Below are 20,279 nucleotides of genomic sequence, written 5' to 3'. Positions count from 1 at the left end.
CTATGACTGATAGCTATCTATTCATTTTGTATTTGGTTAATGTCTTTCTCTCCTCCTAGACTGTATTTTGGTTACCACTGCATCCTCTGGCACATGGTAAGTATTCTGCAAATGTTCAAGGAATGAATGCTGACTGAGTGAAATCATTATTACTAATAATAACCCCGCCCCAACTTTCCCAGCTGCCTGTCACTGCCCATGGTTTGAGGAGGGGAAGAGAGAGCATCACCTCCCTCAGCATTCACGGACTTGCAGGGCTTCCTTGCAGCAGGAAGGATGAGGGTCAGCCAAGAGGAGGGTCTGTTTCCTTCCTTCCCGGTAAGAAGGGCCAGGGAGGGACTGTGAGTGGGGCAATCAGTGAGGGCAGGGAGGCATGGAAGCTGTTAGGCATGACAAAGTAGAATGGTCCCCGGATGCCCCCCTTTTTTTGGGTGCCTCTTGTCCTTAAGGGACTGCCCACTGATGAACTCACCAGCCGGGCACCCTCCCAGGACAGGAATATTTTTACTTCCTGCTTGCCTAGGTCCCTGGCTTAGGCTGGGGAGCAGCTGCCAGACTGTCTCATTAATTATGGGCACCACAATACCAGCTGTCTCTCGGTATGGACAGCGCCAGCTGCCTGCCCCTACAATGCCCCTCCAAAGGCCAGCTCCCAGGGGACAGTGGCCATTGTGCCCCAGGGGATGCTGAAAAGTAAAGGCTGGGCTGGTGGCTGGAGATAGCAGGGATGGAGAGCAGAATTCCACCCAGGGGAGGGGAGATAAGGAGGGGTTGAGTCAGACTTAGGTTGGGGGTCAGAGGGTAGCACATGGAGAGCATGCTGATGTGGGCTGTGCCAACATTGCCTGAACTATTTCCTGCAGGGGTGTCTCTTGCACACACATCTGACCAGGGAGAAGCCAGGCTGAGTCACAGAGTCACACAAATCAGAACCCTCCTCTCAGCCCGTGCCCTGTCTGAATGCCTCACAGCACAGTGCGGGAAACTGAGACCACACACTACTGGTTTTTACCCTACCCTTCTGGCTGCAGCTTCTCTGTCTCTTTGGTTGGCTCAACTTTGCCTGCCCAGCCATGAAATGTTGAGGCTTCGAAAAGCCCAGTTCTGAACCATCTTCTCTGTTCCCTCTTTGCTCTCTCCACCAGGTGAGCTCATCCATGCCTGGAGCTTTGGTGCCGTCTACATGCAATGGTTCTACATCTTGTCTGCTCAGCCCATTTCTCTCCTCTCAGCCGCACACCTGCACATCCAGTTGCCTGCTCAACATCGCCACCCAGGGGCTCAGCAAACCCTCAGACTCCACATGCTCTAGCCAAACTCACATTCTTCATGCCCCAAATCTGGTCTCCTCCAGTGAGCAGGGCCATCAACCACCCAGTTGGGCAAGCCTGGAAGTCACCCCACCTGGAAGTCACCCCGACATCTCTCTCACTCTCACTCCTGATGTCACTAATTTCACCTCCGAAATTTGCAGCATCTGCCCATTTTTTTCCATCTCACCTGTTGCAAACCTAGCTCACTTCACCCAGCATCCTGCCTCACCCAGACTGTTGCCAGTCTCTTTTCTGGTCTCCCACACATACCCTCCAATTTATTCACCACTTTTCAAAACACAAATCTGATCATGTCACCCACTCCCCTCCTTCAGACCTGTCCATGTTGCACTTAGAAAAAGTTAAACTCCTCCCTGTGGTCCCTAGGTCTGGGCCTGGCCCACCGATCCACTATCCACTCTTCCTTCAGCTTTCTGTTCCGGCCCTGCTAGCTTCCTTCAAGTTCATCAGACACACCAGGACTTTTGCATACGCTGTTCCCTTACCTTTCACTTCTTCACCTAATTAATACCTATCCATCAGCCAGCTCTCAGCTCAAGTGTCATTTTCCCAGGGTAGTCTTCCCTGAAGCCTCCTTCAAGGTTCCCTGTTAAAAGCTCTTCAGAGAACCATTTCTTTCAAGGCACTGATCTCAGTTTGTAGTTACAACATTCATTTGTGTGAGTGCTTGTAGAATGAATTAATGAATGAAGGTGTTAAGAGTGGGACAAGCTTACTGATGGCTGCACACCTGACAGGTGTCTCTCCCAAGGACCCAGGGCCTCTTGGCCAGGCTGCATTCCACTTCAGGCAATGTGGAGTTGGGACCGGAGTCGGCCAGTGGGGCAGCTCTGGCTAATCCTAAACTAGGCATTTGGTACAGAGGGACATTTTCGACAATCTGAGTCAGCATCCCAGCTCTGTTCCTGACTTGGCATGTGACCCAGAAAAGTCACATCTCCACTCTGAGCTTCAAAGTGGAGTCACAGTTGTGAAGCTGGGACACAAGAGTCAGCATACAGTGTTGACACGCCAATTCAGTTCAGGGGCTTCCTAGGCATTCTGTACCTGAATGAGGTTGGCTGCTGGCATCCTCCGCTTCTCGAAGTGCTTCTGCCGGTGCTGCTCCTGCACCTTCAGGGCAAAACCGGAGCCGAGGATGCCCTAGGGGGACAGGCATGGTTGGGGGAATGTGGCAGTGGGAACAACAAAAGGCAGTCTCTGCCCCTCTGAGATGCTCCCCCACCGCTAACGTGGGATAGGGGCTTAGCAGGCTCTGCCCCCGGCCCCGCTTCCCCAGGCTGGGCAATCCTAGGCAGAGAGGGACTCACGGCAGGCAAGGCAAAGAAGGAGATGCCTAGTAAGGCGAAGCCGGCAGCCAGAACCCTGCCCAGCCACGTGTGAGGCGTCTTGTCACCATAGCCGATGGTTGTCAGTGTAATCTGGGAACACAAATGGGTTACCCACAGGGTCGGTCACAGTGGCCACCCACACGAACTTGCTGGGGGCACAGACAGATGGCAACCTGATCATGAGGGAAGGGGCTCTCACCGTTGCCCACAAGGACTTGTCATGCGGACTGGTTAGGGGTGCAGACAAATCCCCCTCCCCCCAGCCCTATGCAGGGATACAGGTCACAGGGGCTTGACATCTGGGACAAGATGGGGCACACTGGGGAGCTAGCATACAGGCTGGTCATAGGGGTCCCGCCCACCGCAGACAGGTCAGGGGCAGTCCAGCTCAAGCCTGAGTCACAGGCCACAGTGGTCAGGACAGTCCTAACGAGCAGGGAAGCCTCCCCCAGACCCTCACCTACCGTTCCCCACCACAGCGAGTCCGCGTAGGAGGAGAAGTCGGAGTTGGCGTCCTTCTCGGCCAGATAGACGAGGAAGGAGGCGAAGATGAGCACCAGGAACCCAATGTACCAGGCGGTGATCAGCTCCTGCGGGGGCAGCCGCGGGTGAGGCCTCAGGCAGGACGGGCAGAAGGGCACGAGGAGGTGGGAGAGGCGGGGAGATCGGAGGCCCCCAGAATAGCCAATGAAAGGTGCTGGGATAGGGGGGCAAAAGTACCCCACCCCTTCGTAGTTCCCTGGCGCCTGTTCTACCCGCCTTCCTCATCTCCTCCCTCCAGGGAGACCTGCCCCCCCTTCCTCAAAACCCCCAGGCCCTCTCCAAGCCGCAGGGCACGCCCTGACCCGCCCTGACCCTCCAGGCTCCACGCGCAGATCTCCGCCCCAGACCCACCTTGCCCGGTCCCCCAAGCCCCACTTTCAAGCTCAGAACCGGCCCCACATCTAGCCCCGCCCCCATCCTACCCTCAGGCCCAGCCCCGGTTCCCCACTTTGCTGTGGACGCAGACCCTCCAGCCCAGAAGTTGCTAAGCAAGACCTCCCCCCCCAGCCCCGCCTCCCGGCCCCGCCTCGGCCCCCACCTGGCCCGGCCCCTCGGACAGCAGGCCTTGACCTCCAGGCCGCGACCCCTCCGCGCCCCCCGCGGGCCCCGTCCCCGCGCCCCCCCCCACCTTGCTGTGCGCGTAGACCACGGAGCCCAGCAGCTTCCAGGTGCCCCCGCGGCGGTCCATGCGCACCATGCGCAGGATCTGCAGGAAGCGCATGCTGCGCAGCGCCGACGTGGCAAAGATGTTGCCCTGCGTGCCCGCGGCGATGACGGCCACCGAGGCCACGAACACGATGAAGTCTGCAGGGGCGGGAGGGCGAGGTCACCGCCGGCGCCAGCGCACCAACCCGCCCGAGTCAGAAACCCGAGGTCCGGGGTTCCTGGGATGGAGGGGCCATGGGGGGGGGGGGGGCGTTGAGTCTGTGCCGGCAGCCAGGGTCCGGGTCAGATATGTGGTCAGGATGTCAACCCTGGGGCTGGGGGTCAAGGGTCAGGCCAGATATGGGGTCAGGATGTCAACCCTGGGGCTTGGGGTCAAGGGTCAGGCCAGATATGGGGTCAGGATGTCAACCCTGGGGCTTGGGGTCAAGGGTCAGGCCAGATATGGGGTCAGGATGTCAACCCTGGGGCTTGGGGTCAAGGGTAAGGCCAGATATGGGGTCAGGATGTCAACCCTGGGGCTGGGGGTCAAGGGTCAGGCCCAGGGGCTGGGGCAGGCCTTATTACCGATGACACAGAAGGGCTTCCTGGCAAAGCGGAAGCGGCCCTGCCATCCTCGGTAGCGGCAGCAGCAGCCCGCAGACCAGACGCGGATGATGTACTCCAGGCCAAACACCACGATCATCACAAATTCCTGTGGGGCCAGGCGCCTGAGTTTCCCCAGTCTCCAACCCGGAAACAGCCTCGAGTCCCTGGGTTAGGGGTCCTAGGCTTCCTCAGACCCCCTCTCCTGGAGGCCCTTACACCTGGGTGAACCTGAGGAGGGTTCTCAAGGGCAGGTGGCCCCTTCCAAAGACGCTGGAAGTCCAAGTCTGCCCTCGCTTCTGAGCTCTCTGGGTTTTCCTCCTCACTCTACCCTTCCCCTCCCAGCCATCCCAGACTCTCTACAGCAGACTAAGTGACACAAAGTGTAGCTGTCCGTCAGCTGTCCCCCTCCAAGATGCTTCTGTTTGGGGGGGGGGGATGAACATCTCACTAGGGGTGGGGTTAGCAGTTTGGGTCCTGAGAAGGAGTGGGACCTGGCCTCCCACTCCTTATGATGGGTCTCTCTGCCCATCATAAGCCCTGGCATAGAGGCAGGCGGTCCCCCAACACCTGCTATAAAGCAGGAGATGAATCCCAGAGATGGGCAGCCACCAGCTCAGGGAACAGAGCACAGCAAGCCACTCTGAGCCATGGTGTAAGAAGCCTCTCACCAACCTTCACCCGAACCCAGAGATGCTACCTCACACAGCCTCCCTCAGACGGGTCTCCGGCACTCACCAAGATGAGGAGACACTCATTGGCAAGTTCCTGGTGCTCCTGGATAGTGGACAGCACGGACAACACCAGGCAGGTGAACACCAGCAAAAATCTGCAATTGAAGCACGAAGGGGAGGGTTAGACTGCTGGATGGACAAGACAGCCACGGAGCCTCAGCAGGGGGCTGTACAGTCAGAGGAGGAGGGAAGCATTATTTGAGAAGAGTTATCTGAAAAGCAGATAAAAGAATCAGAATCAGAGTTCCCTGGAACTGTGGTTCTATGCTGAACACCAAAGGGAGAAGCTCTAAGCTCGGGGCTACTGAGCTCACAGGCTGCAGTTTAGAGAGGTGGTCCCTCAGCTTTGAGTGGTAGGCTGATTTGGGCTGGCAGTGAGAACAGACTGGCCCAGGGTCTCCCAGTCAGGAGCACCTCCAGGCTCAGTCACTCACAAGTGTGGCCTCAGCCCCTGGCTCAGATTCAAGGCTGTCTTGAGAGAAGTGCTCCAGAGATGTGGGGGGCAGGGAAGGTCAGCAGGTGAGGGAAGGAGGGACCCCCATTCCCTATGATCCCCGAGTTGGCAGAAGCATGGCTTCATCTATAGAATGGGGTCAATTGCCTATACCTTTGTGGGTGCTTAACAAATTAAATAATGAGACAGCTATGGAAGGAAAGGGGACCAGGCAGGATAGGTAGGGAGAGAGGGATTCAGAGTGCAGAGGGGAAGGGTGTGTGAAGGGGGAACCAGGCAGCAGGGAGCCATGAGGTGGAGGCCTGGAACTCCCCTGAAGGCAGCGGGAAGCGACTGAGTGGCCCAGAATCAAGTGTTTAGACAAGGAAGGAACTTTAGAACCCAACTTTTCCACCACTTCCCTCAACCCCAATTGCATACATAAGGAAACTGAGGCCCAGAGAGCAAAAGGCATTGCCAAAGGTGGCTCAGTGTGTCCAGGATGAGATTAGAGTCAAGGTTCCTAACTTTCCAGTGGATGGGCAGAAGGAAAAGGGCACAAGGACAGAAGCTGGTGGCCTCGGAAGGATGTGAGTGTGTGAGGGAGGCAGGATGAGAGGTTCAGCTGCAGATGCAGCAAAAGGAAATGTGTCTGGACTCCTGGAAGCGCATCTCTTTGGGATGGCGGCAGGGGAGGGGGGTGCTGGACATGCACGTGCCCTGGAAGAGACACCTGAGGGAATGGACTTCTCTGGGAACACATCCCTTGTGGACTGACCCACACAGCCTTCCCCAAATGTCCCCAGAGTCTCCCCACCTAAGACTGCTGAGGCTGCATTCTACCTAAAACCTCACCGTGGTAGCCTACTGAGACTGCTCACCCTTCCCCCAGACAATACCCCCTGCCCCCAGGAGCCCTCTGGGATGCCTGCCCCCTGCTGTCTCCTCCCAATGCTGGTCTCCCTGTATGTGGCCCAAGTCACTTTCTACAAGGCTTTATTTGTGTTCATGTTTCATGGTGATAGGGGCATGGGTTGGGAGTCAGAGACCTGGGTGCGAATTCCAGGCCTGTTATGTGTGTGTCCCTGGGAAAGCCACCTACTTTCCCTGGGAAAGTCTCCTCATCTGTAAAGCAGGGCCAGACAAGATGAAAAACATGGAAAGGGGAAGGCTCCACCCTGACCCACTTATACCTCCTTGGACAGGGAGGGGCTCCTGGCCCACTTGGAGGACAGGTAAAGGGCTGCGTCCCAGCACATGCCCCTCGGTGAAGGGGGTAGGTGGCAGATGTCAGTAAAGAGTTTTGAATGAATGAGGGAGAAGGAGACCTACTTGGCCAATTCCAGACAAGAGCTAAGTCAGCAAAGACATAAGGCACGGGGGGGGGGGGGGGGGGGGGGCACCAGCTCCTCCTGTTCAATAATTAACCTCAGCAAAGGCCGCGGCCACATCCACTGGGGATAGGGGCTGTTGCTGACACAGGGCTCAAGGATGGAGGGCCCTCTCTGAGGTCATCTCATCCAGCCCCTTCCTCTGGGAAGGGCTGCAGCAAATCTCGGTGGATATTTACCCCAATGCTGGACAGTGATCCTTCAGTCCCACTGCTCAGTCACACTAGGGGCCGCCTACTGGGTGTTTGAAAAAATTTGTTTTCTCAACATTTTTCTTTCCATGCCAATAGTTACACATATATAAATGTCCACTTCACAATAGGTTAAGTGAAAAAAAGGAGATTATAAAACCTTAAGGGCAATGTGATCTCAATTTTTCTTAATGTTTTTATTGATTTTAGAAAGAGAAGAAGGAGAGGGAAATAGAAACATTGATAGGCTCCCACCTGCATGCCCCTTACTGGGGACTGAGCCCACATCTCCAGTAGGTGCCCTGACCCGGAATTGAGCTGGTGACCTCTTGGTGCGTGGGAGGAGGGGGGAGGAGGGGGGAAAAGGAGGAGGGGGGAGGAAGAAACATGCGCAATCACAAACTAATAAATTTTAAAACACATTGCCTTAAAAATACTAATACGGGGGTGGAAACCACTGTCAGTCCTGATGCCACCCCTTTACACAATAGCCTTAGCTATTAAGCAGAGGTGGGAGTGTGGCAGCCTCTCCCCAGAGTCCAGCCCCCATGTCCAACGTCTCTCCTTAGATGTCCAGTGGCCTCTCAAACCAAATGTGTCCAAAAACACACTCTCAATTTGCCCTCAAATCTTGCTCCTCTCTAGCCTTCCCATCTCAGTAATAGCACCACCCAGGGCCTCGGGGTGAATGTCTGAGTTCAGCCTAGACTCTCCTTTCCCTCCCCCTCCACATCCCATCCTTCAGAAATTTCTGTTGGCTCTACCTTCAGAATAAATCCCTAGACAGATCACAGCTGGCCCTCCTGATTCAGTCACCACCTTCTGGCCCTGACTGGTCTCCCTGCCTCCATGCTGGGCCTATTGTCACCCACTCTATTCAAAGCAGCCAGAGTGATCCTGGAGTGCAAAACCAGAAGCCACCATTCTCCTCAAAACTCTCCACTGACCTCCCGTCACACTTAGAGGGTAAAGTCCAATCCCTCAGCATGCCCAGCAAGGCTCTCTGAGATCCAGCCCCCACCCCCACCTCTTGAACTTGATCTCCCCTCTCAACCCTGGATCACTGGGCTCTAGCATCTGCTGTCCTTGCCCTTCCTGGAACACATCAAACATAGTTCCACTTCCAGGCTTTGCACTTTGCTGTTTTCTCTGCCTATTTATTGCTCCCTTACTCATCCAGCTCCCTGTTCAAACATCACTTCCTTGGAGTCCCCAACCACCCCCTCTCCAAAATAGCAGCCCATTTGCACTCCCTCTCCCCTTACCCTGCTTTATTTATTTATTTATTTATTTCTCATAGCACAATTGAAAGACCGAGTAAACGAATAGCAGAATTTCACGTTAAACAAACATCAGGACATCCTGTCACCAAAGCTCCCAGTTTGTACCCACAGAAGAGGCTCCCAAAGCTTTTAGCATATTCACCTCTGACCCCTCAGTCTCCCCAGCATCTTCATGACAAGGGAAGAGAAGTAAGGCCTCTAACCTTTGATGGGTCCCATTTGATAGACCCTGTTTAAAAAGCCCCTGGCCAGGCCCAGCATGGCTCAGCGGTTGAGCATCAACCTAGGATCCAGGAGATGGCGGTTCAATTTGCAGTGAGAGCACATGTCTGGGTTGTGAGCTGGATCCCCAGCAGGGGGCGTGCAGGAGGCAGCTGATCAATGACTCATCATTGATGTTCCTATCTATCTCTCTCCCTCTCCCTTCCTCTCTCTGAAATCAATAAAGATGTATTTAAAAATAAAAATAAGTGAAAAGCCCCTGAAATTCACCTCCCCCTCTGCCTTTATGCACTGGGTGGGAGTTTCCTCACCCTAGATGCTCAATACAGCCAAACAGATGTATGTAACCTGATAGAGAATATTTTGTGTTCCAGGCACCTGGATAATTGTCCCTACCTTCCAGATGAGGAAATGGGGCTCAGGGAGGGACACACCTACTCAAGATCACACAGTGAATCAGTGACTGAGCTGGGGCTTAAAGCCCAGCTCAGGTTGACCTCCAGCTGCCTTGGCCTTCCTGAGGGGTCCTAACACAGACACCCACTCTTTGGACAGCAGAAGAGAGATCAATGTCTGCAGCTTAGGGGGAGAGGAGATGAGGGGAGCCCTGAGCTGGGGTATGGTGTATCTGCCAGAACCAGAGTGACTTCATTCATGCAACAAACAAGGACTGTAAGGATTGTCTCTGGCCCCATCTGGGGCCTCAGTTTCTCCATCTGGACAAGCGTAGATGGCACACAGGAGTTGGCTGGCTGGGGCCTCTATAATCGCCCCAACAGAGACGCCAGACTGGCAGCCACTTTCTGGAGCATCTGTGCCCATCATGTCTGGCAATTTGGAGCCCTTGCATAGCCAGGAGGCAGAACTGGGACAGGTGGGCACTGCCAGGCTGGGGCTTATTGTGACTCATCACAATCCTTCTTCCCTGCCCCCACCCCCACCATTCTGTGACTATCCCATTCATTCAGGAGGACAGCAAGGAATAGGTGAATGGTTTGCTTAGAACTCTGGTTCTCAAACTATAGCATCAGAATCACCTGGAGGGCTTGTTGAAATGCTGATTTGTGGACCCCACTCCTAGAGTGTCTGCTTCAGTAAGTGAGACGTGGGGCCTGAGACTCTGCATTTCTACACAGTTCCCTGGTGATGCTACTGTTGCTCCTCTGGGGACCACACTTTGAAAATCACTGACTTTGCTAATGGGAATGGTTGTGGTTGACCAATTATTAGCTATCCCAAGGGTTTTTAAACAACTGCCTTCTCTGCCCCTCTTCCCCCAAACCTCCCAGCCTAGCTCAAATCACTGCCCAGAAACAGCCACAGAGCAGAGGAGCGAGAAAAACCCTTCTGGGAAGTCCATGTGGGTTTCACCTCTGATTCACTCTGTGACCCTGTAACTGCTCCTGCTGGCCAAGCGTTCCTGTTGGCCAGGCGCTGTGCCAGGCCCTCGGCATGCAGATTCTTCATCACTCCGCACAACCCCACGAGAGTAGTGCTGTAACCACCCAAAGCTGATCCACGAGCACATGGAGGCTCAGAAAGGTGTACTATAATTGCTGCACAGCACTGTGAATATACTAAAACCACTGAATTGTACACTTTAAGGGGGGCAGGGTTATGGTACGTGAATTATATCTCAATAAAGCTGTTATTTAAAAGGAAAAGAAGACAGGAAGAAAGTTATATTTGGTTGCCCAAACTCATAAGGGTGGGACCTGAACCAAAGTCGACCTGGACCACCAAGCCATGCTACCTCTCTGGGCCTCAGTTTCCCTGTCTGCTGCATGAGCTGGGAGATGTCAGCCTTATGACTCTCCAGCAGTGGGGCAGAAGGGAGAAGGTCAGCCATGAGCTCAGTTCCAGATTCCCTGGTATGTTCCCTGGAGAAACATGCCTGGAGGCTGAAAACTTGGGGATATGGGGGAGGGGGAGGTCCACACAGCAGAAAAGAGGCTATCACCTAACCTCTCTGAGCTACATTCACTTAAGAAACATTAATTGATATCTACACTCAGCCAGGTTTATTGTGAAGCTAGAAAGGAATAAGCCAGGCCCCCAAGAAATTAACAAGTATCATACAGCAGTGACATGACAGACAAGGTGATGGCAGTGCGCCCAGGGCTGGGGGAACCCCAGACAGCTTCAGCAGAGACAAAGTGAGGAGCTCAGTGAAGACTTGCTGGAGGAGGTGAGGAGGACAGGTGGGGGGCCCCAAGCAGAGGAAGCAGTGCAAGCCCGGGGGGCAGCAGTTCCGGATGGTGATGGCCCAAAATAAAGGGGCACTGGGGAAACCAGAGAGGGCCAGATCCAGGCGCCTCGAGTGGCACCCTTAGGCATTATGAACATTATCCTAAAGGCAATGGGGAGCCATTGAAGAGTTTTAAAACAGAGAAGGGCATGGTCTGATTAGTGTTTCAGGACCATCACTCGGGCGGTGCGAAGTGTGGATTAGAGGAGGTGAGACTGATGAGGAAAAGCAAGTAGAAGTCTCCACAAGAATTCAGATTATAGAGAGATGACAATGGGAGCAGTAAAGAGAAGTGAATGGCCTGGGGAATGTTTTAGGAAGCAGGACTCCGTGATTAACTGGGAGAAGGACTCATATTTCCAGTGTGGGCACCAGGATGGATGAAGGCTCCTGGCATGAGCTATGATGGGAGGCCCCAGTGGAGGAGCAGGGGTAGGGGTGACGAGTTCCACTGTGGACACGTGGAGATGGAGAGGGACATGGGACACTGCGCAGACACTCAGTGGGTAAGAGAGAGACCCGAGCTGGAAATGCAGATTTGGGGGACATCAGGGTAGAGGTGGTGACCGAGGCCGTGGGAGCAGCTGAGACAGTCCAGAGAGCATGTGGCAAATTTAGAGGAGGCCCCAGTGGAATCCCAGCTGTGCAGAGGGAGCAGAGACCCTCCGCCCAGACTGGAAGGAACAGCCAGCAAGATGGGAGGGAAACCAGAAGAGAGGTGCCAGGCCGGGAGGAGAAAGTGTTTCAGGAAGGAGGGAGTGGACGGCAGTGTCAAATGCTGCCAAGAGGTCAAGTGAGATAAGCCCTGAAAAATGTTCATTGGGCTTGGTGACAAGTTGGTCACTGGGTACCTTGGCAAGGGCAGCCTCAGAGGAGGAAAGGACAGGAGCAGGCCCAGCTGGAATGAGAGAGGGAGAGGGGCAGCGAGGAAGTGGAGGCAGAGAGTGCAGGTACAACTATTTTAAGAAGTTTGATGCAAAGAGTAAAGCTGAGATCGGTAGCTGGAGAAAGATAAAGAGCACAGGGAATTTCTTTTTAAGACGAGAGAACCAGAGTGGAAGGAGAGGGGGAAGCTGAAGATGCGGGAGAGCGAGGGAGTGAGTGATCAATGACGCCCCCAGGGCAGCAGGGAAGCGAAGGGCCAGTGCTGAGCAAAAAGGACCCAGCCATCTTCCCTGGTGGCAGGCAGGAAGGGGAAGAGACTAGGTGGTGGAGGAGGGTGGGGACAGGGACGCCCAGAGAGCTCCCCCGAGGGTTCGAGGGTTCAACTTCCTCTGTGAGGAGGAGATCAGGCCCACTTCTCAGTGGGGAGCAGGGTGGGTGGGGGTGTCTGAGGTTTGAGACAGCCTGCATCAAGGATGGGAGGGGGAATGGACCAGGCCCTGGAGAGGGGCCCTTGGGAACATAGGACCATTATCCCAACAGTGAAGTGGGAGGAAAGATCTAGAATATCACAGGTACTCCACACGTGCATTTTTGGTTTTGTTTGATTTGGGGATTTTTGTTTTTGTTTTTAAGACTTGATGATCCTGAGGAAGCAGGCTGTGTGGGATGAGGTGACATTCCCCCCGCCCCCGCCCCCCCCAAGTCAGCCTAAAGTGAATGCAGGACCAGGACTTGCCTCTTCCCTCCCCCTGGGCTTCCTCCTTCCTTCCCTCTCTCCAGGGTCCCTCTTTTCAGACAGCCCTGCCAGTGTCTGCCACCTATTGGCCACCAGCTGTCTCCCTCATCTGGCCTTGGAAGTATGTGACCCCTTCCTCAGCCCCCAGACCAAGACCCCAAAGGCAAGGTGCTGTCTTCCCTCCTGGGGGCAGATGGGTCCAATCTGTCCCCATTCAGCAAAGGTTCCTAGAGGGCAGAGGCCAGGACCTCACCACCTCTTGGTGAGAAAGGGCTGCCTAAACCCCACACCTGAGCTGATACTGCAGAAGGGACTTCAGCTAGACCTGAGAGGCACTCTCTGATGGGATGCAGTGGGGCCTGGAGGGCCCCAAGCTCCTCTGGGAACAACAAGCTCTTACTTTCTCTTGCAGGGGGATAAAGGGGAGGGGCAGTCAGCCAGGCCTCAGAGCAAAGCTCTTTCCAAGAATCCTCAGGGGCTGGGACAAGAAGTTTCCCCTGATCCAGCTATTCTAAATATGGCCAAGGGAGCAAAAGCATGTGACCCAGGGCCCCACACCAAGCCTGCTGCGTGCCGCTGCTTCTCTGGGCCAGGGGCCGGCGCTGGGGCCTAGGGCCAGGGATGAGGTCTCAATGGAGCCTCAGTTTCCCTATCCAAAACATGAAGGTGAGGGACAACTCAATGAGGGATGGAGTCCCTTCAGCCTTATGACTCTCCAGCAGTGGGGTGGAGGGGACAGGGCTGACCCTCAGCTCAGTTCCAGATTCCTTGAGGATGTCCCTGGAGGGACAGCAGTCGCCAGCACATAGTACAAACTATAAAAAAAAAATGCCCCCTCTTGGAGGACCAATTGGAAAAAGGCATCCTCTTTCGCCTGAAAAATTATAAAAAGTTGATTCTTCTAGATGGCCCCGTTAGATACAGGCGTCCCTTACTCTGGGCTGACCCACCCCTGGGCACAGTCTCAATTTCAGCACTGCTGGCATCCTCTCAGCCAGGCCCCTTGGCAGACACAGGATTCCCGAGGACAAGGGGAGCCCTGGGGGCAGCCCTGACAGCCACTGCAGCCCTGAAAGGGCCAACTCTATGTGGTACCACATGGCTCCATGCCCCTCTCCTGGCTGCCACTGATTCATCTAGAACTGGAGACTGACCCAAGAAAGGTCCCCCCTCGGTTGGAATCAGCCAATCGGATTGTCTTTTTCAGAAATGGAACTGAGAACCACAGAGGAAAGCTGGTGGAGGTGCAGAGGAGTGGAGAGGAGAGACTGCTGCTCCAGGATCCATCCCCCTTCTCCACTCCATGAAGCCCAGGTGTGCGTCCTGCCATGACGCTACAGAAGTCTTCCCTTTCCTTGCAGCAAGCATCCTCCACCACCACGTGCCAATTTTTCTTGCCAGTATGAAGGATCTCGGTCCACTAAGGTGGGGAAGGCAGTTTCTTCGGGACCAGGTATTTAATGAGTCATAGCCGGGTCCTCACCCACCTGGAGCCACTCCAACCCCTCCAGCTTGTTCTCACTGCTTCCCTCCTCCCTGCCAGCCAGACTACCTGGTGTACCAGGTAAGTGGGCTGAGCAGCACATCAACAGGAGCCAAGGGTGGGAAGAAAGGGGAGCAGGAGCCATCCATCTGCTCAGGGCTGGCCAGGCAGCGCTGACTCCTCAAATAAAAGGAGCATGGGAAACGCAAGCAGGAGGTCAGCAAAGGAAGAGCGAACTAAGGGGTAGAATAGAGACAGCCTGGGTTTTAGAAATTTAAACAAGATGGCCAAGGAAAACCGTCCTCCCAGTTCTCCATGTGGATTTGGGTGACTCAGTTTTACGTGCTGAGCTGGGCATATGATTTCATTTGAACAAAGCTTTGCTGCTTTTTTTAAAAGGGCAAAATCCACTAACTTGTAGGCTCAAGCCCAAGCTCCTTGGCATGATTGCAAGAAAGGCCCTTGCCCACCCCACCGCCTCACTCTCCACCACTCGGTGCCCAACCTGGCACTTGGTACTCTGTTGTCATACCTCTGTTCCCCACATCAGCAAGCAGGGCCCTTTTTCTTTCCCCACGTTTGCTCAGGCGGCCCCTCGTCCAGCCCAGCTGAGTTAGGTGGGAGCCCCACCTCAGGCCCCTTAATCTCCCATCTCCATCTCTATGCTCACCGCCACATGGCATTTCTCTCAGCACATGGAAAGCTCCGTTTGAGCACCTGCCTCCTCCTATAGACCGAGAGCTGGTTGAGATCCCATCGTTTTTGCTTTGAATGCCTTGGGCCCAACAGAATGGTGCTGGGCACCACCCACCTCCCCAGTGTGCATCGCCCTGCTGGCCGCCCCTGGCTCCAGATCTCCTTCCCTGTAGCAGGCAGGGTTATGAGGGAACCGGGGCGGGCAGCAACTCCGGGAACCACAGCCGGGGACAGAGCATTCACTCAGTCACTCACTCACTCATCCTGTAAGTATTTGCCGAGTGCTCACCACGGTCTGGGCACAAAGACAGACACCATCCCTGCCGGCATGGAGCTTACATCTCATGGGGGAAGGTGGGTAATAAGCAAATAAAGGTTCAAAATGTGGACAAAAAAGGGGCTATGCAATAAACCTCACAAGCTCAGGGGGCCACATGACAGGCCTGGCAAGCTCAGTGACCAAAAGTAACCACACAGGATGTTCTGATGACAAATGTCTAACTGCACAGGTCATAGCAGGTGTTCATGTCCCGGGCCTGTAGTTTCCTTAGCAAAGGTCAATCTTTATCTTAAGTGAGTTCTGTCTGTTGTTCTTATGCCTCTAGGAAACATACCTTTGAAATGTCAGAGTAATTTGCTTTTCCTCAAAGGCACAAGAGATTTCCCCGTTTGCTTTCTCCTGCCTCCTTTATTTACCACCAACAGACTTCATGCACCTTCCTTACGTCTTCTCCTTTGCTTCTAATGTATAAAAGAAGCTGCAAAACTATTATTCCCCAGAGCATTTGCGATCTTGCTCCCTGGCATATGTCATCAGTTTGGATAAATAAACTCATAAAAATTCTCTATAGGTTGGGCATTTCTTACATCGACAAAAATGTCAGATGATGCTGGAGAAAAGTTAAGTGGGGAGAGGGGATAAGGAACATTGGAATGGGAGTCAGGGGAGGTTGCTTTATAGGGGGTGGCCAGGGAAAACAGCTTTGCGAAAGTGACATGGGAGCAGAGATCTGAAGGAAAGGAGGGCCTGGGCCACATGGGTATCTGGGAGAAGAGGGACAAGCAATTGCAAGAGACCTGAGCCAGAGGGTGCCTGGTGTATGCCAGGACTATTAAGAAAGAAGTGCTCCTGGAGCGAGTAAGCGAGGGGAGAGCGGGAGGCTGGAGGGCAGGGAGGCGGTGGGGGCGGGAAGCAGATAATCTACTGGCTGGTATGAGGATTTGGGCTTTTACTCCAAGTGACATGGGGAGTTTTGAGCAGGGGGAAACATGATCTGTTTGCAAAAGATCACACAGGCTGTTGAGTGGTGTGGGGAAAGGGGTGGGGGAGGGGCAATGACATTTGTCCCCTGTGAGTTGGGAAGCTAATAGTATAATTCAAGAAAGAGATGATGGTGGCTTGTACATAGGGGAAGTGGAGGTGGCAAGAGTTGATCAAATAGTGACTGTATTTTGACACTGAAAGATCCCTTAGAGTCAATCAATCGTCTCATTTATAGATGGGAAACTGAGTCCCAGAGAAGGACATGACCTACCTGTGATCATACAGTAGATCAGGGGCAGAGCTGGGCCTGGAGTCCAGATTCCCCAACTCCTACAGTAATTTCTTTAGATTTTTTCCTCTTTCTATAGAAGGACCTAGGCACCTGACCCTCACCCCCACCTCAAAAATCCCCTCACCCTGCTGCCCTTCCTGCTGTATGTGAGAGGGTGGCACTGGGTTCAAGGCTTGCCCAGGCCTCCAGCTACTTGAGCCTGGCGGGGGTCAGGGTCACCTCTAAGGAGCCTTCTGTCCTCTGAATCAGCAGAACCTGTGCAAAGCGGGGAGGGAGGAGAGAGAGGGAAGAGTCCAAAACAGGGAAAGAGCTTAGTCCCCACCACTTGGTTCTCAGCACTCCAGGAGCATAGGGGACACCAAGAGCTGACACGGTGGAACAGGATCTACGGGGAGGGCTGGGCCCTTGCGGGGTGCAGGCCCTAAGACTGAGCTCAGCCTGAGAGTCCTGCAGGTTCAGTCATTGCGGATCCCACCCAGTGGGAGGTTTAGGGGACATGTGGGAGAGGGGTGTTTCAATGCCTTTGCTACTAATAAGCAAAGCAGAATGCAAATTCACAGGCCGCACCTGGGGCAGTTGGTTAGAACTGCCCTGAGAGCCTTGTTTCTCGTTGGAACCCCAAGTCCAGGACCAGCCAGACTGAATCCCGCAAGACTGACTCCAATGGACCCTTTCAGCTGGGAAAGGCTTGCTGTGTGACGTTGGGCCAGGAGGGCAACTTCTCTGGGACTGCTCCACAGCCAGGGTGGAAGGGTGTTATGAGGGTCTGAGGCTGGAAGCTGGAAGCACATCGGTAGACCCTCTCTGTTTCTTGGGCCTTTAAGGGGAGAGGCTGCCCAGCCTGAGATTCCAGCTGATTCAGAGTCCTCTGAAAGCAGCAGCCTGCTTGGTGACTCTGGGAGGGGTGTCAGAGTTGGCAGCAGCAGAAGGGGAGGAACAGGGGTGTGGACAGAGCTAGAACTCTGGGTCAATGGGCTGTCTAGCCTGACTGTCACCACTCAGCTGAAGAGCTGGGAAACTATCACGGAGTCTCAGTTTACTCCTCAGCGCAAGGAAGGGGTTGAGTAAGAAGGGCCCTGTTTTTCGATGATCCCTCTGGGACTGATGATTTCAGCTTCCCAAATGGGAAGTGAGGCCCTGGGCAGCTCCTGAAGCTGCCAGTCCAAGGGATTTCTAGAGCCTCCGGGGGGGGGGGGGTCTTTTACGGTTCATCTGCATGGTGCTCCTTGTGAGCATGGAAAGTCTAGAGAGACCTTCTTGTATCTCCAAAACTCCCCTATAATTGATATATAAATGATAGGAAGGAGGAGTCAGGGCAGACCAAAGCAGAACTTCCAATAGCTCATTAACCACAGAAAGGGTGCTGGAGGTCAGGGAAAGGGGACAGACTGCACCTCTGGTCCCGACCCCCTCCACCTCTTCTGAGGAAGGCAGACCCTACATGTTTCAGAGCCAAAAGAACTGGCTTGAATTCAGCTCTGACCCTGACCCCTGCCCGGCTCAAGAATTCAGCCTTGACTGCGTGACTTTGAGCAAGTGAACTGTCCTTCTCTGGGACTCAGTTTCTCTGTTTGTCTATGGTGCCAATGATCCCTGGTGCTGCAGTCTGAAGGCAGGGGTCTGGCCCAGAAAAACTCCGGGCCGAGGGGTTGGGGAAAGGCTTGGGTTCACTTAGGGACACAGAGGAGGTTACACCAGGCGGGCTCCTCGGGAGGGGGAGGGGTTCCTGGCGAGGAGGGCTCCTGGGGGACTCCTCCCCCGCGGGGGCCCCTTCCTCTCCGGCCTGCGCCCCGGGTCCGCGCCCGGGGATCCGCCGCCTCGCCCACAGTTTCGGCGCAGGGAGGGGCACCCTGGCAGGGGAGGGGCAGGACGGGGGTGGGGCACGGCGCTGGGCGGGGCCCCGGGCCTGGGCCGGGCGGGGAGTCGGCGACACCGGGCACCGCGCGCGGGCGGGGCGGCGGCGCTGCGGCTCGGGTTACCTCCCGCGGCCTCCCCCGGCCCGCCGGCTTCTTTTTCCGTTTCCAAATTAACAATTGAAAACGCGGCGGCCTGAAAGGCGAGCAGCGGGCCAAGCGGAAAGTGTGAAGGTGCCGCCGCGTCCCCAAGGACGGGGGCGGCGAAGGGGGCGCGACACCCTCACTGCCCGGGGCTCACCCACCCACCAACGCTGGGTGCGGGGACCGAGTGCCCCGGGACCCGGGGGCGCCAATGCTCCAAGTCGGGTCCTGGCCTGATCCGGCCCCTGGTACTGCCCTGGCCAATGTCGCAGGACCCAGTGCCCAGGCTCAGGGTGGTGCCAGCCCCCAAGGGGGGTCCGGGAGGCACTAAGGCTGGGTTACCACTCTCGAGGCTGAGTGCCCAGGAGGGGCAGGTGCCAGGCAGCACCCTCATAGCACCGTCCTTAAGGGCTCCCAGACTGGGGTAGGTTCGCGTGTCATCTCACCTCCCTGAGCCAGTCATTTCACCACAAGCCAGTCATTTTACCTTAGTGAGACTCAATCCCTCAACTGGAAAACGGGGAGGGAAGGTAATGGGCCATTCGGAGCTGCTCGTGAGGAATAAATTAAACGAGATGTATGAGGCTGACCCACAGTGGACATTGCCTTATGCTGGTAATGATGACGATGCTGTGCCCCCGGCAACTCCACGCAGTCAGAGGAGCTGCCCACCAAGGGGCAATACTGGAGCTGACTGGTCTTCCCCTCCCCTCGCTTCCTTAGGGCCTCCCCAAGGCTCCACTTGGTGGACAAAGAAACTGAGGCTGGGAAGATCCTTGTAAGAGGCTCCAAGTCACGTGTGAGTGAAAAAGAATTAGAGCCTGAGCCCAGGGCCTGACCCCCAGACCTCTTCTTATGGAGACAGGTGGTCCCTGGGGTTGGAGCCCTGGGCCTTGGACCACCGCCCCCCCAGTACCCTGAGAGATGGGTGCTAATACCAAGGCAGCTGGAACAAATGAGTGAGTAACGGAGAGTCCCCACCCTCAAGCATCCAGGGGCGTGCATGGACCAGAAAGCCAGAGGGTGGACGCCCCCCAGCCGGGGTCCCCCATAATGTAAGTCCCTTGAATGCATTCACCAGTATCTCTCCCACGCCTGGAATAGGACTTGGTGCACTGTAGGTTCCCAGTAAAGATTTGTCGAGTGAATGAATGAATAAGTGAATGAGCAGGTCCCCTTTTATACGGCTGTGGTCTCCCACTCCACCACCTATGTGAAATGGACTGCCTTGTCGGGGCGATGTGCCCCTCTCCCAGCCTAGAGACCCAGGCAGTGGATGGTGGGAGAAGGAGACCAAGACCAAGGCAGAGTACAGGAGGGAGAGATAGAAGAGGCTCTAGAAGGCAGAGCGGAGATCACCTCTTCCTTCCTAGAACCTTACTTCCCACTCCCATCCAGCCAAGGACTCATTCCATTCCCCCTTCCTCCAGCCACCTCTTTATTGACCACCAGATTCCAGATCCACCCCATCCCCACCCCAGTCTGAGTGCCCCTCCCCTCTTCACAATCTGACAAGGGCTCCTTATGTTTACAGTCTAAAGCCCAAGCTCCTCAGCTCAGAGCACGAGGCTGTACCCACACTAAGCATCAGCCACACTGTACCTCTCCAAACCTTGTACATTTCCACCTTGGTGACTTTTGTGCTCTCTCCTCTCCTTGGGCTACCCCCCACCCCCAACCTCTGATCTGCGACCCCCCCACCCCCAATCTCTCCCAGCTTCCTCGAGGTTCCTGGCCCTCTCTGGGCATCCCAGGCCCTCCTTATGCTGAGGCTGTTTCTAATTCTGTCCACCACCCACCACCATCTCATTAGGATCCACCCACCATGGGCAAAGCCAATCCTGACTCCCCCACATCCCCCAGGCCGGCCCAGTAGATGCTCAGATAGTATCTGGGAGGGAACAGGAAGACCCAGGTCGCTAGGGCCTTGAGCATCAGTGAGTTGGGGTTCTCCCACTGTTCTGTGAA

At 55.1% G+C, this 20,279-nt stretch overlaps 1 protein-coding gene across 1 annotated transcript in view; it reads right to left on the bottom strand.

Moving 5' to 3' along the window:
- Positions 1–20,279, bottom strand: part of KCNQ4 (potassium voltage-gated channel subfamily Q member 4) — a gene marked incomplete at its 5' end in the record, with an annotated part of 54,476 nt that overhangs the window by 18,358 nt on the left and 15,839 nt on the right. The window contains 6 exons of the mRNA XM_081144051.1: positions 2,382–2,477; positions 2,645–2,755; positions 3,130–3,255; positions 3,837–4,012; positions 4,439–4,565; positions 5,195–5,285. Coding sequence (XP_081000177.1) covers positions 2,382–2,477; positions 2,645–2,755; positions 3,130–3,255; positions 3,837–4,012; positions 4,439–4,565; positions 5,195–5,285 — 727 coding nt within the window. The remainder of the gene's footprint in view (positions 1–2,381; positions 2,478–2,644; positions 2,756–3,129; positions 3,256–3,836; positions 4,013–4,438; positions 4,566–5,194; positions 5,286–20,279) is intronic.

This window comes from Miniopterus schreibersii (assembly GCF_964146895.1).
Source record: "Miniopterus schreibersii genome assembly, chromosome: 8".
NCBI lineage: Eukaryota > Metazoa > Chordata > Mammalia > Chiroptera > Miniopteridae > Miniopterus > Miniopterus schreibersii.
This window is presented reverse-complemented; position numbering and strand designations above follow the sequence as displayed.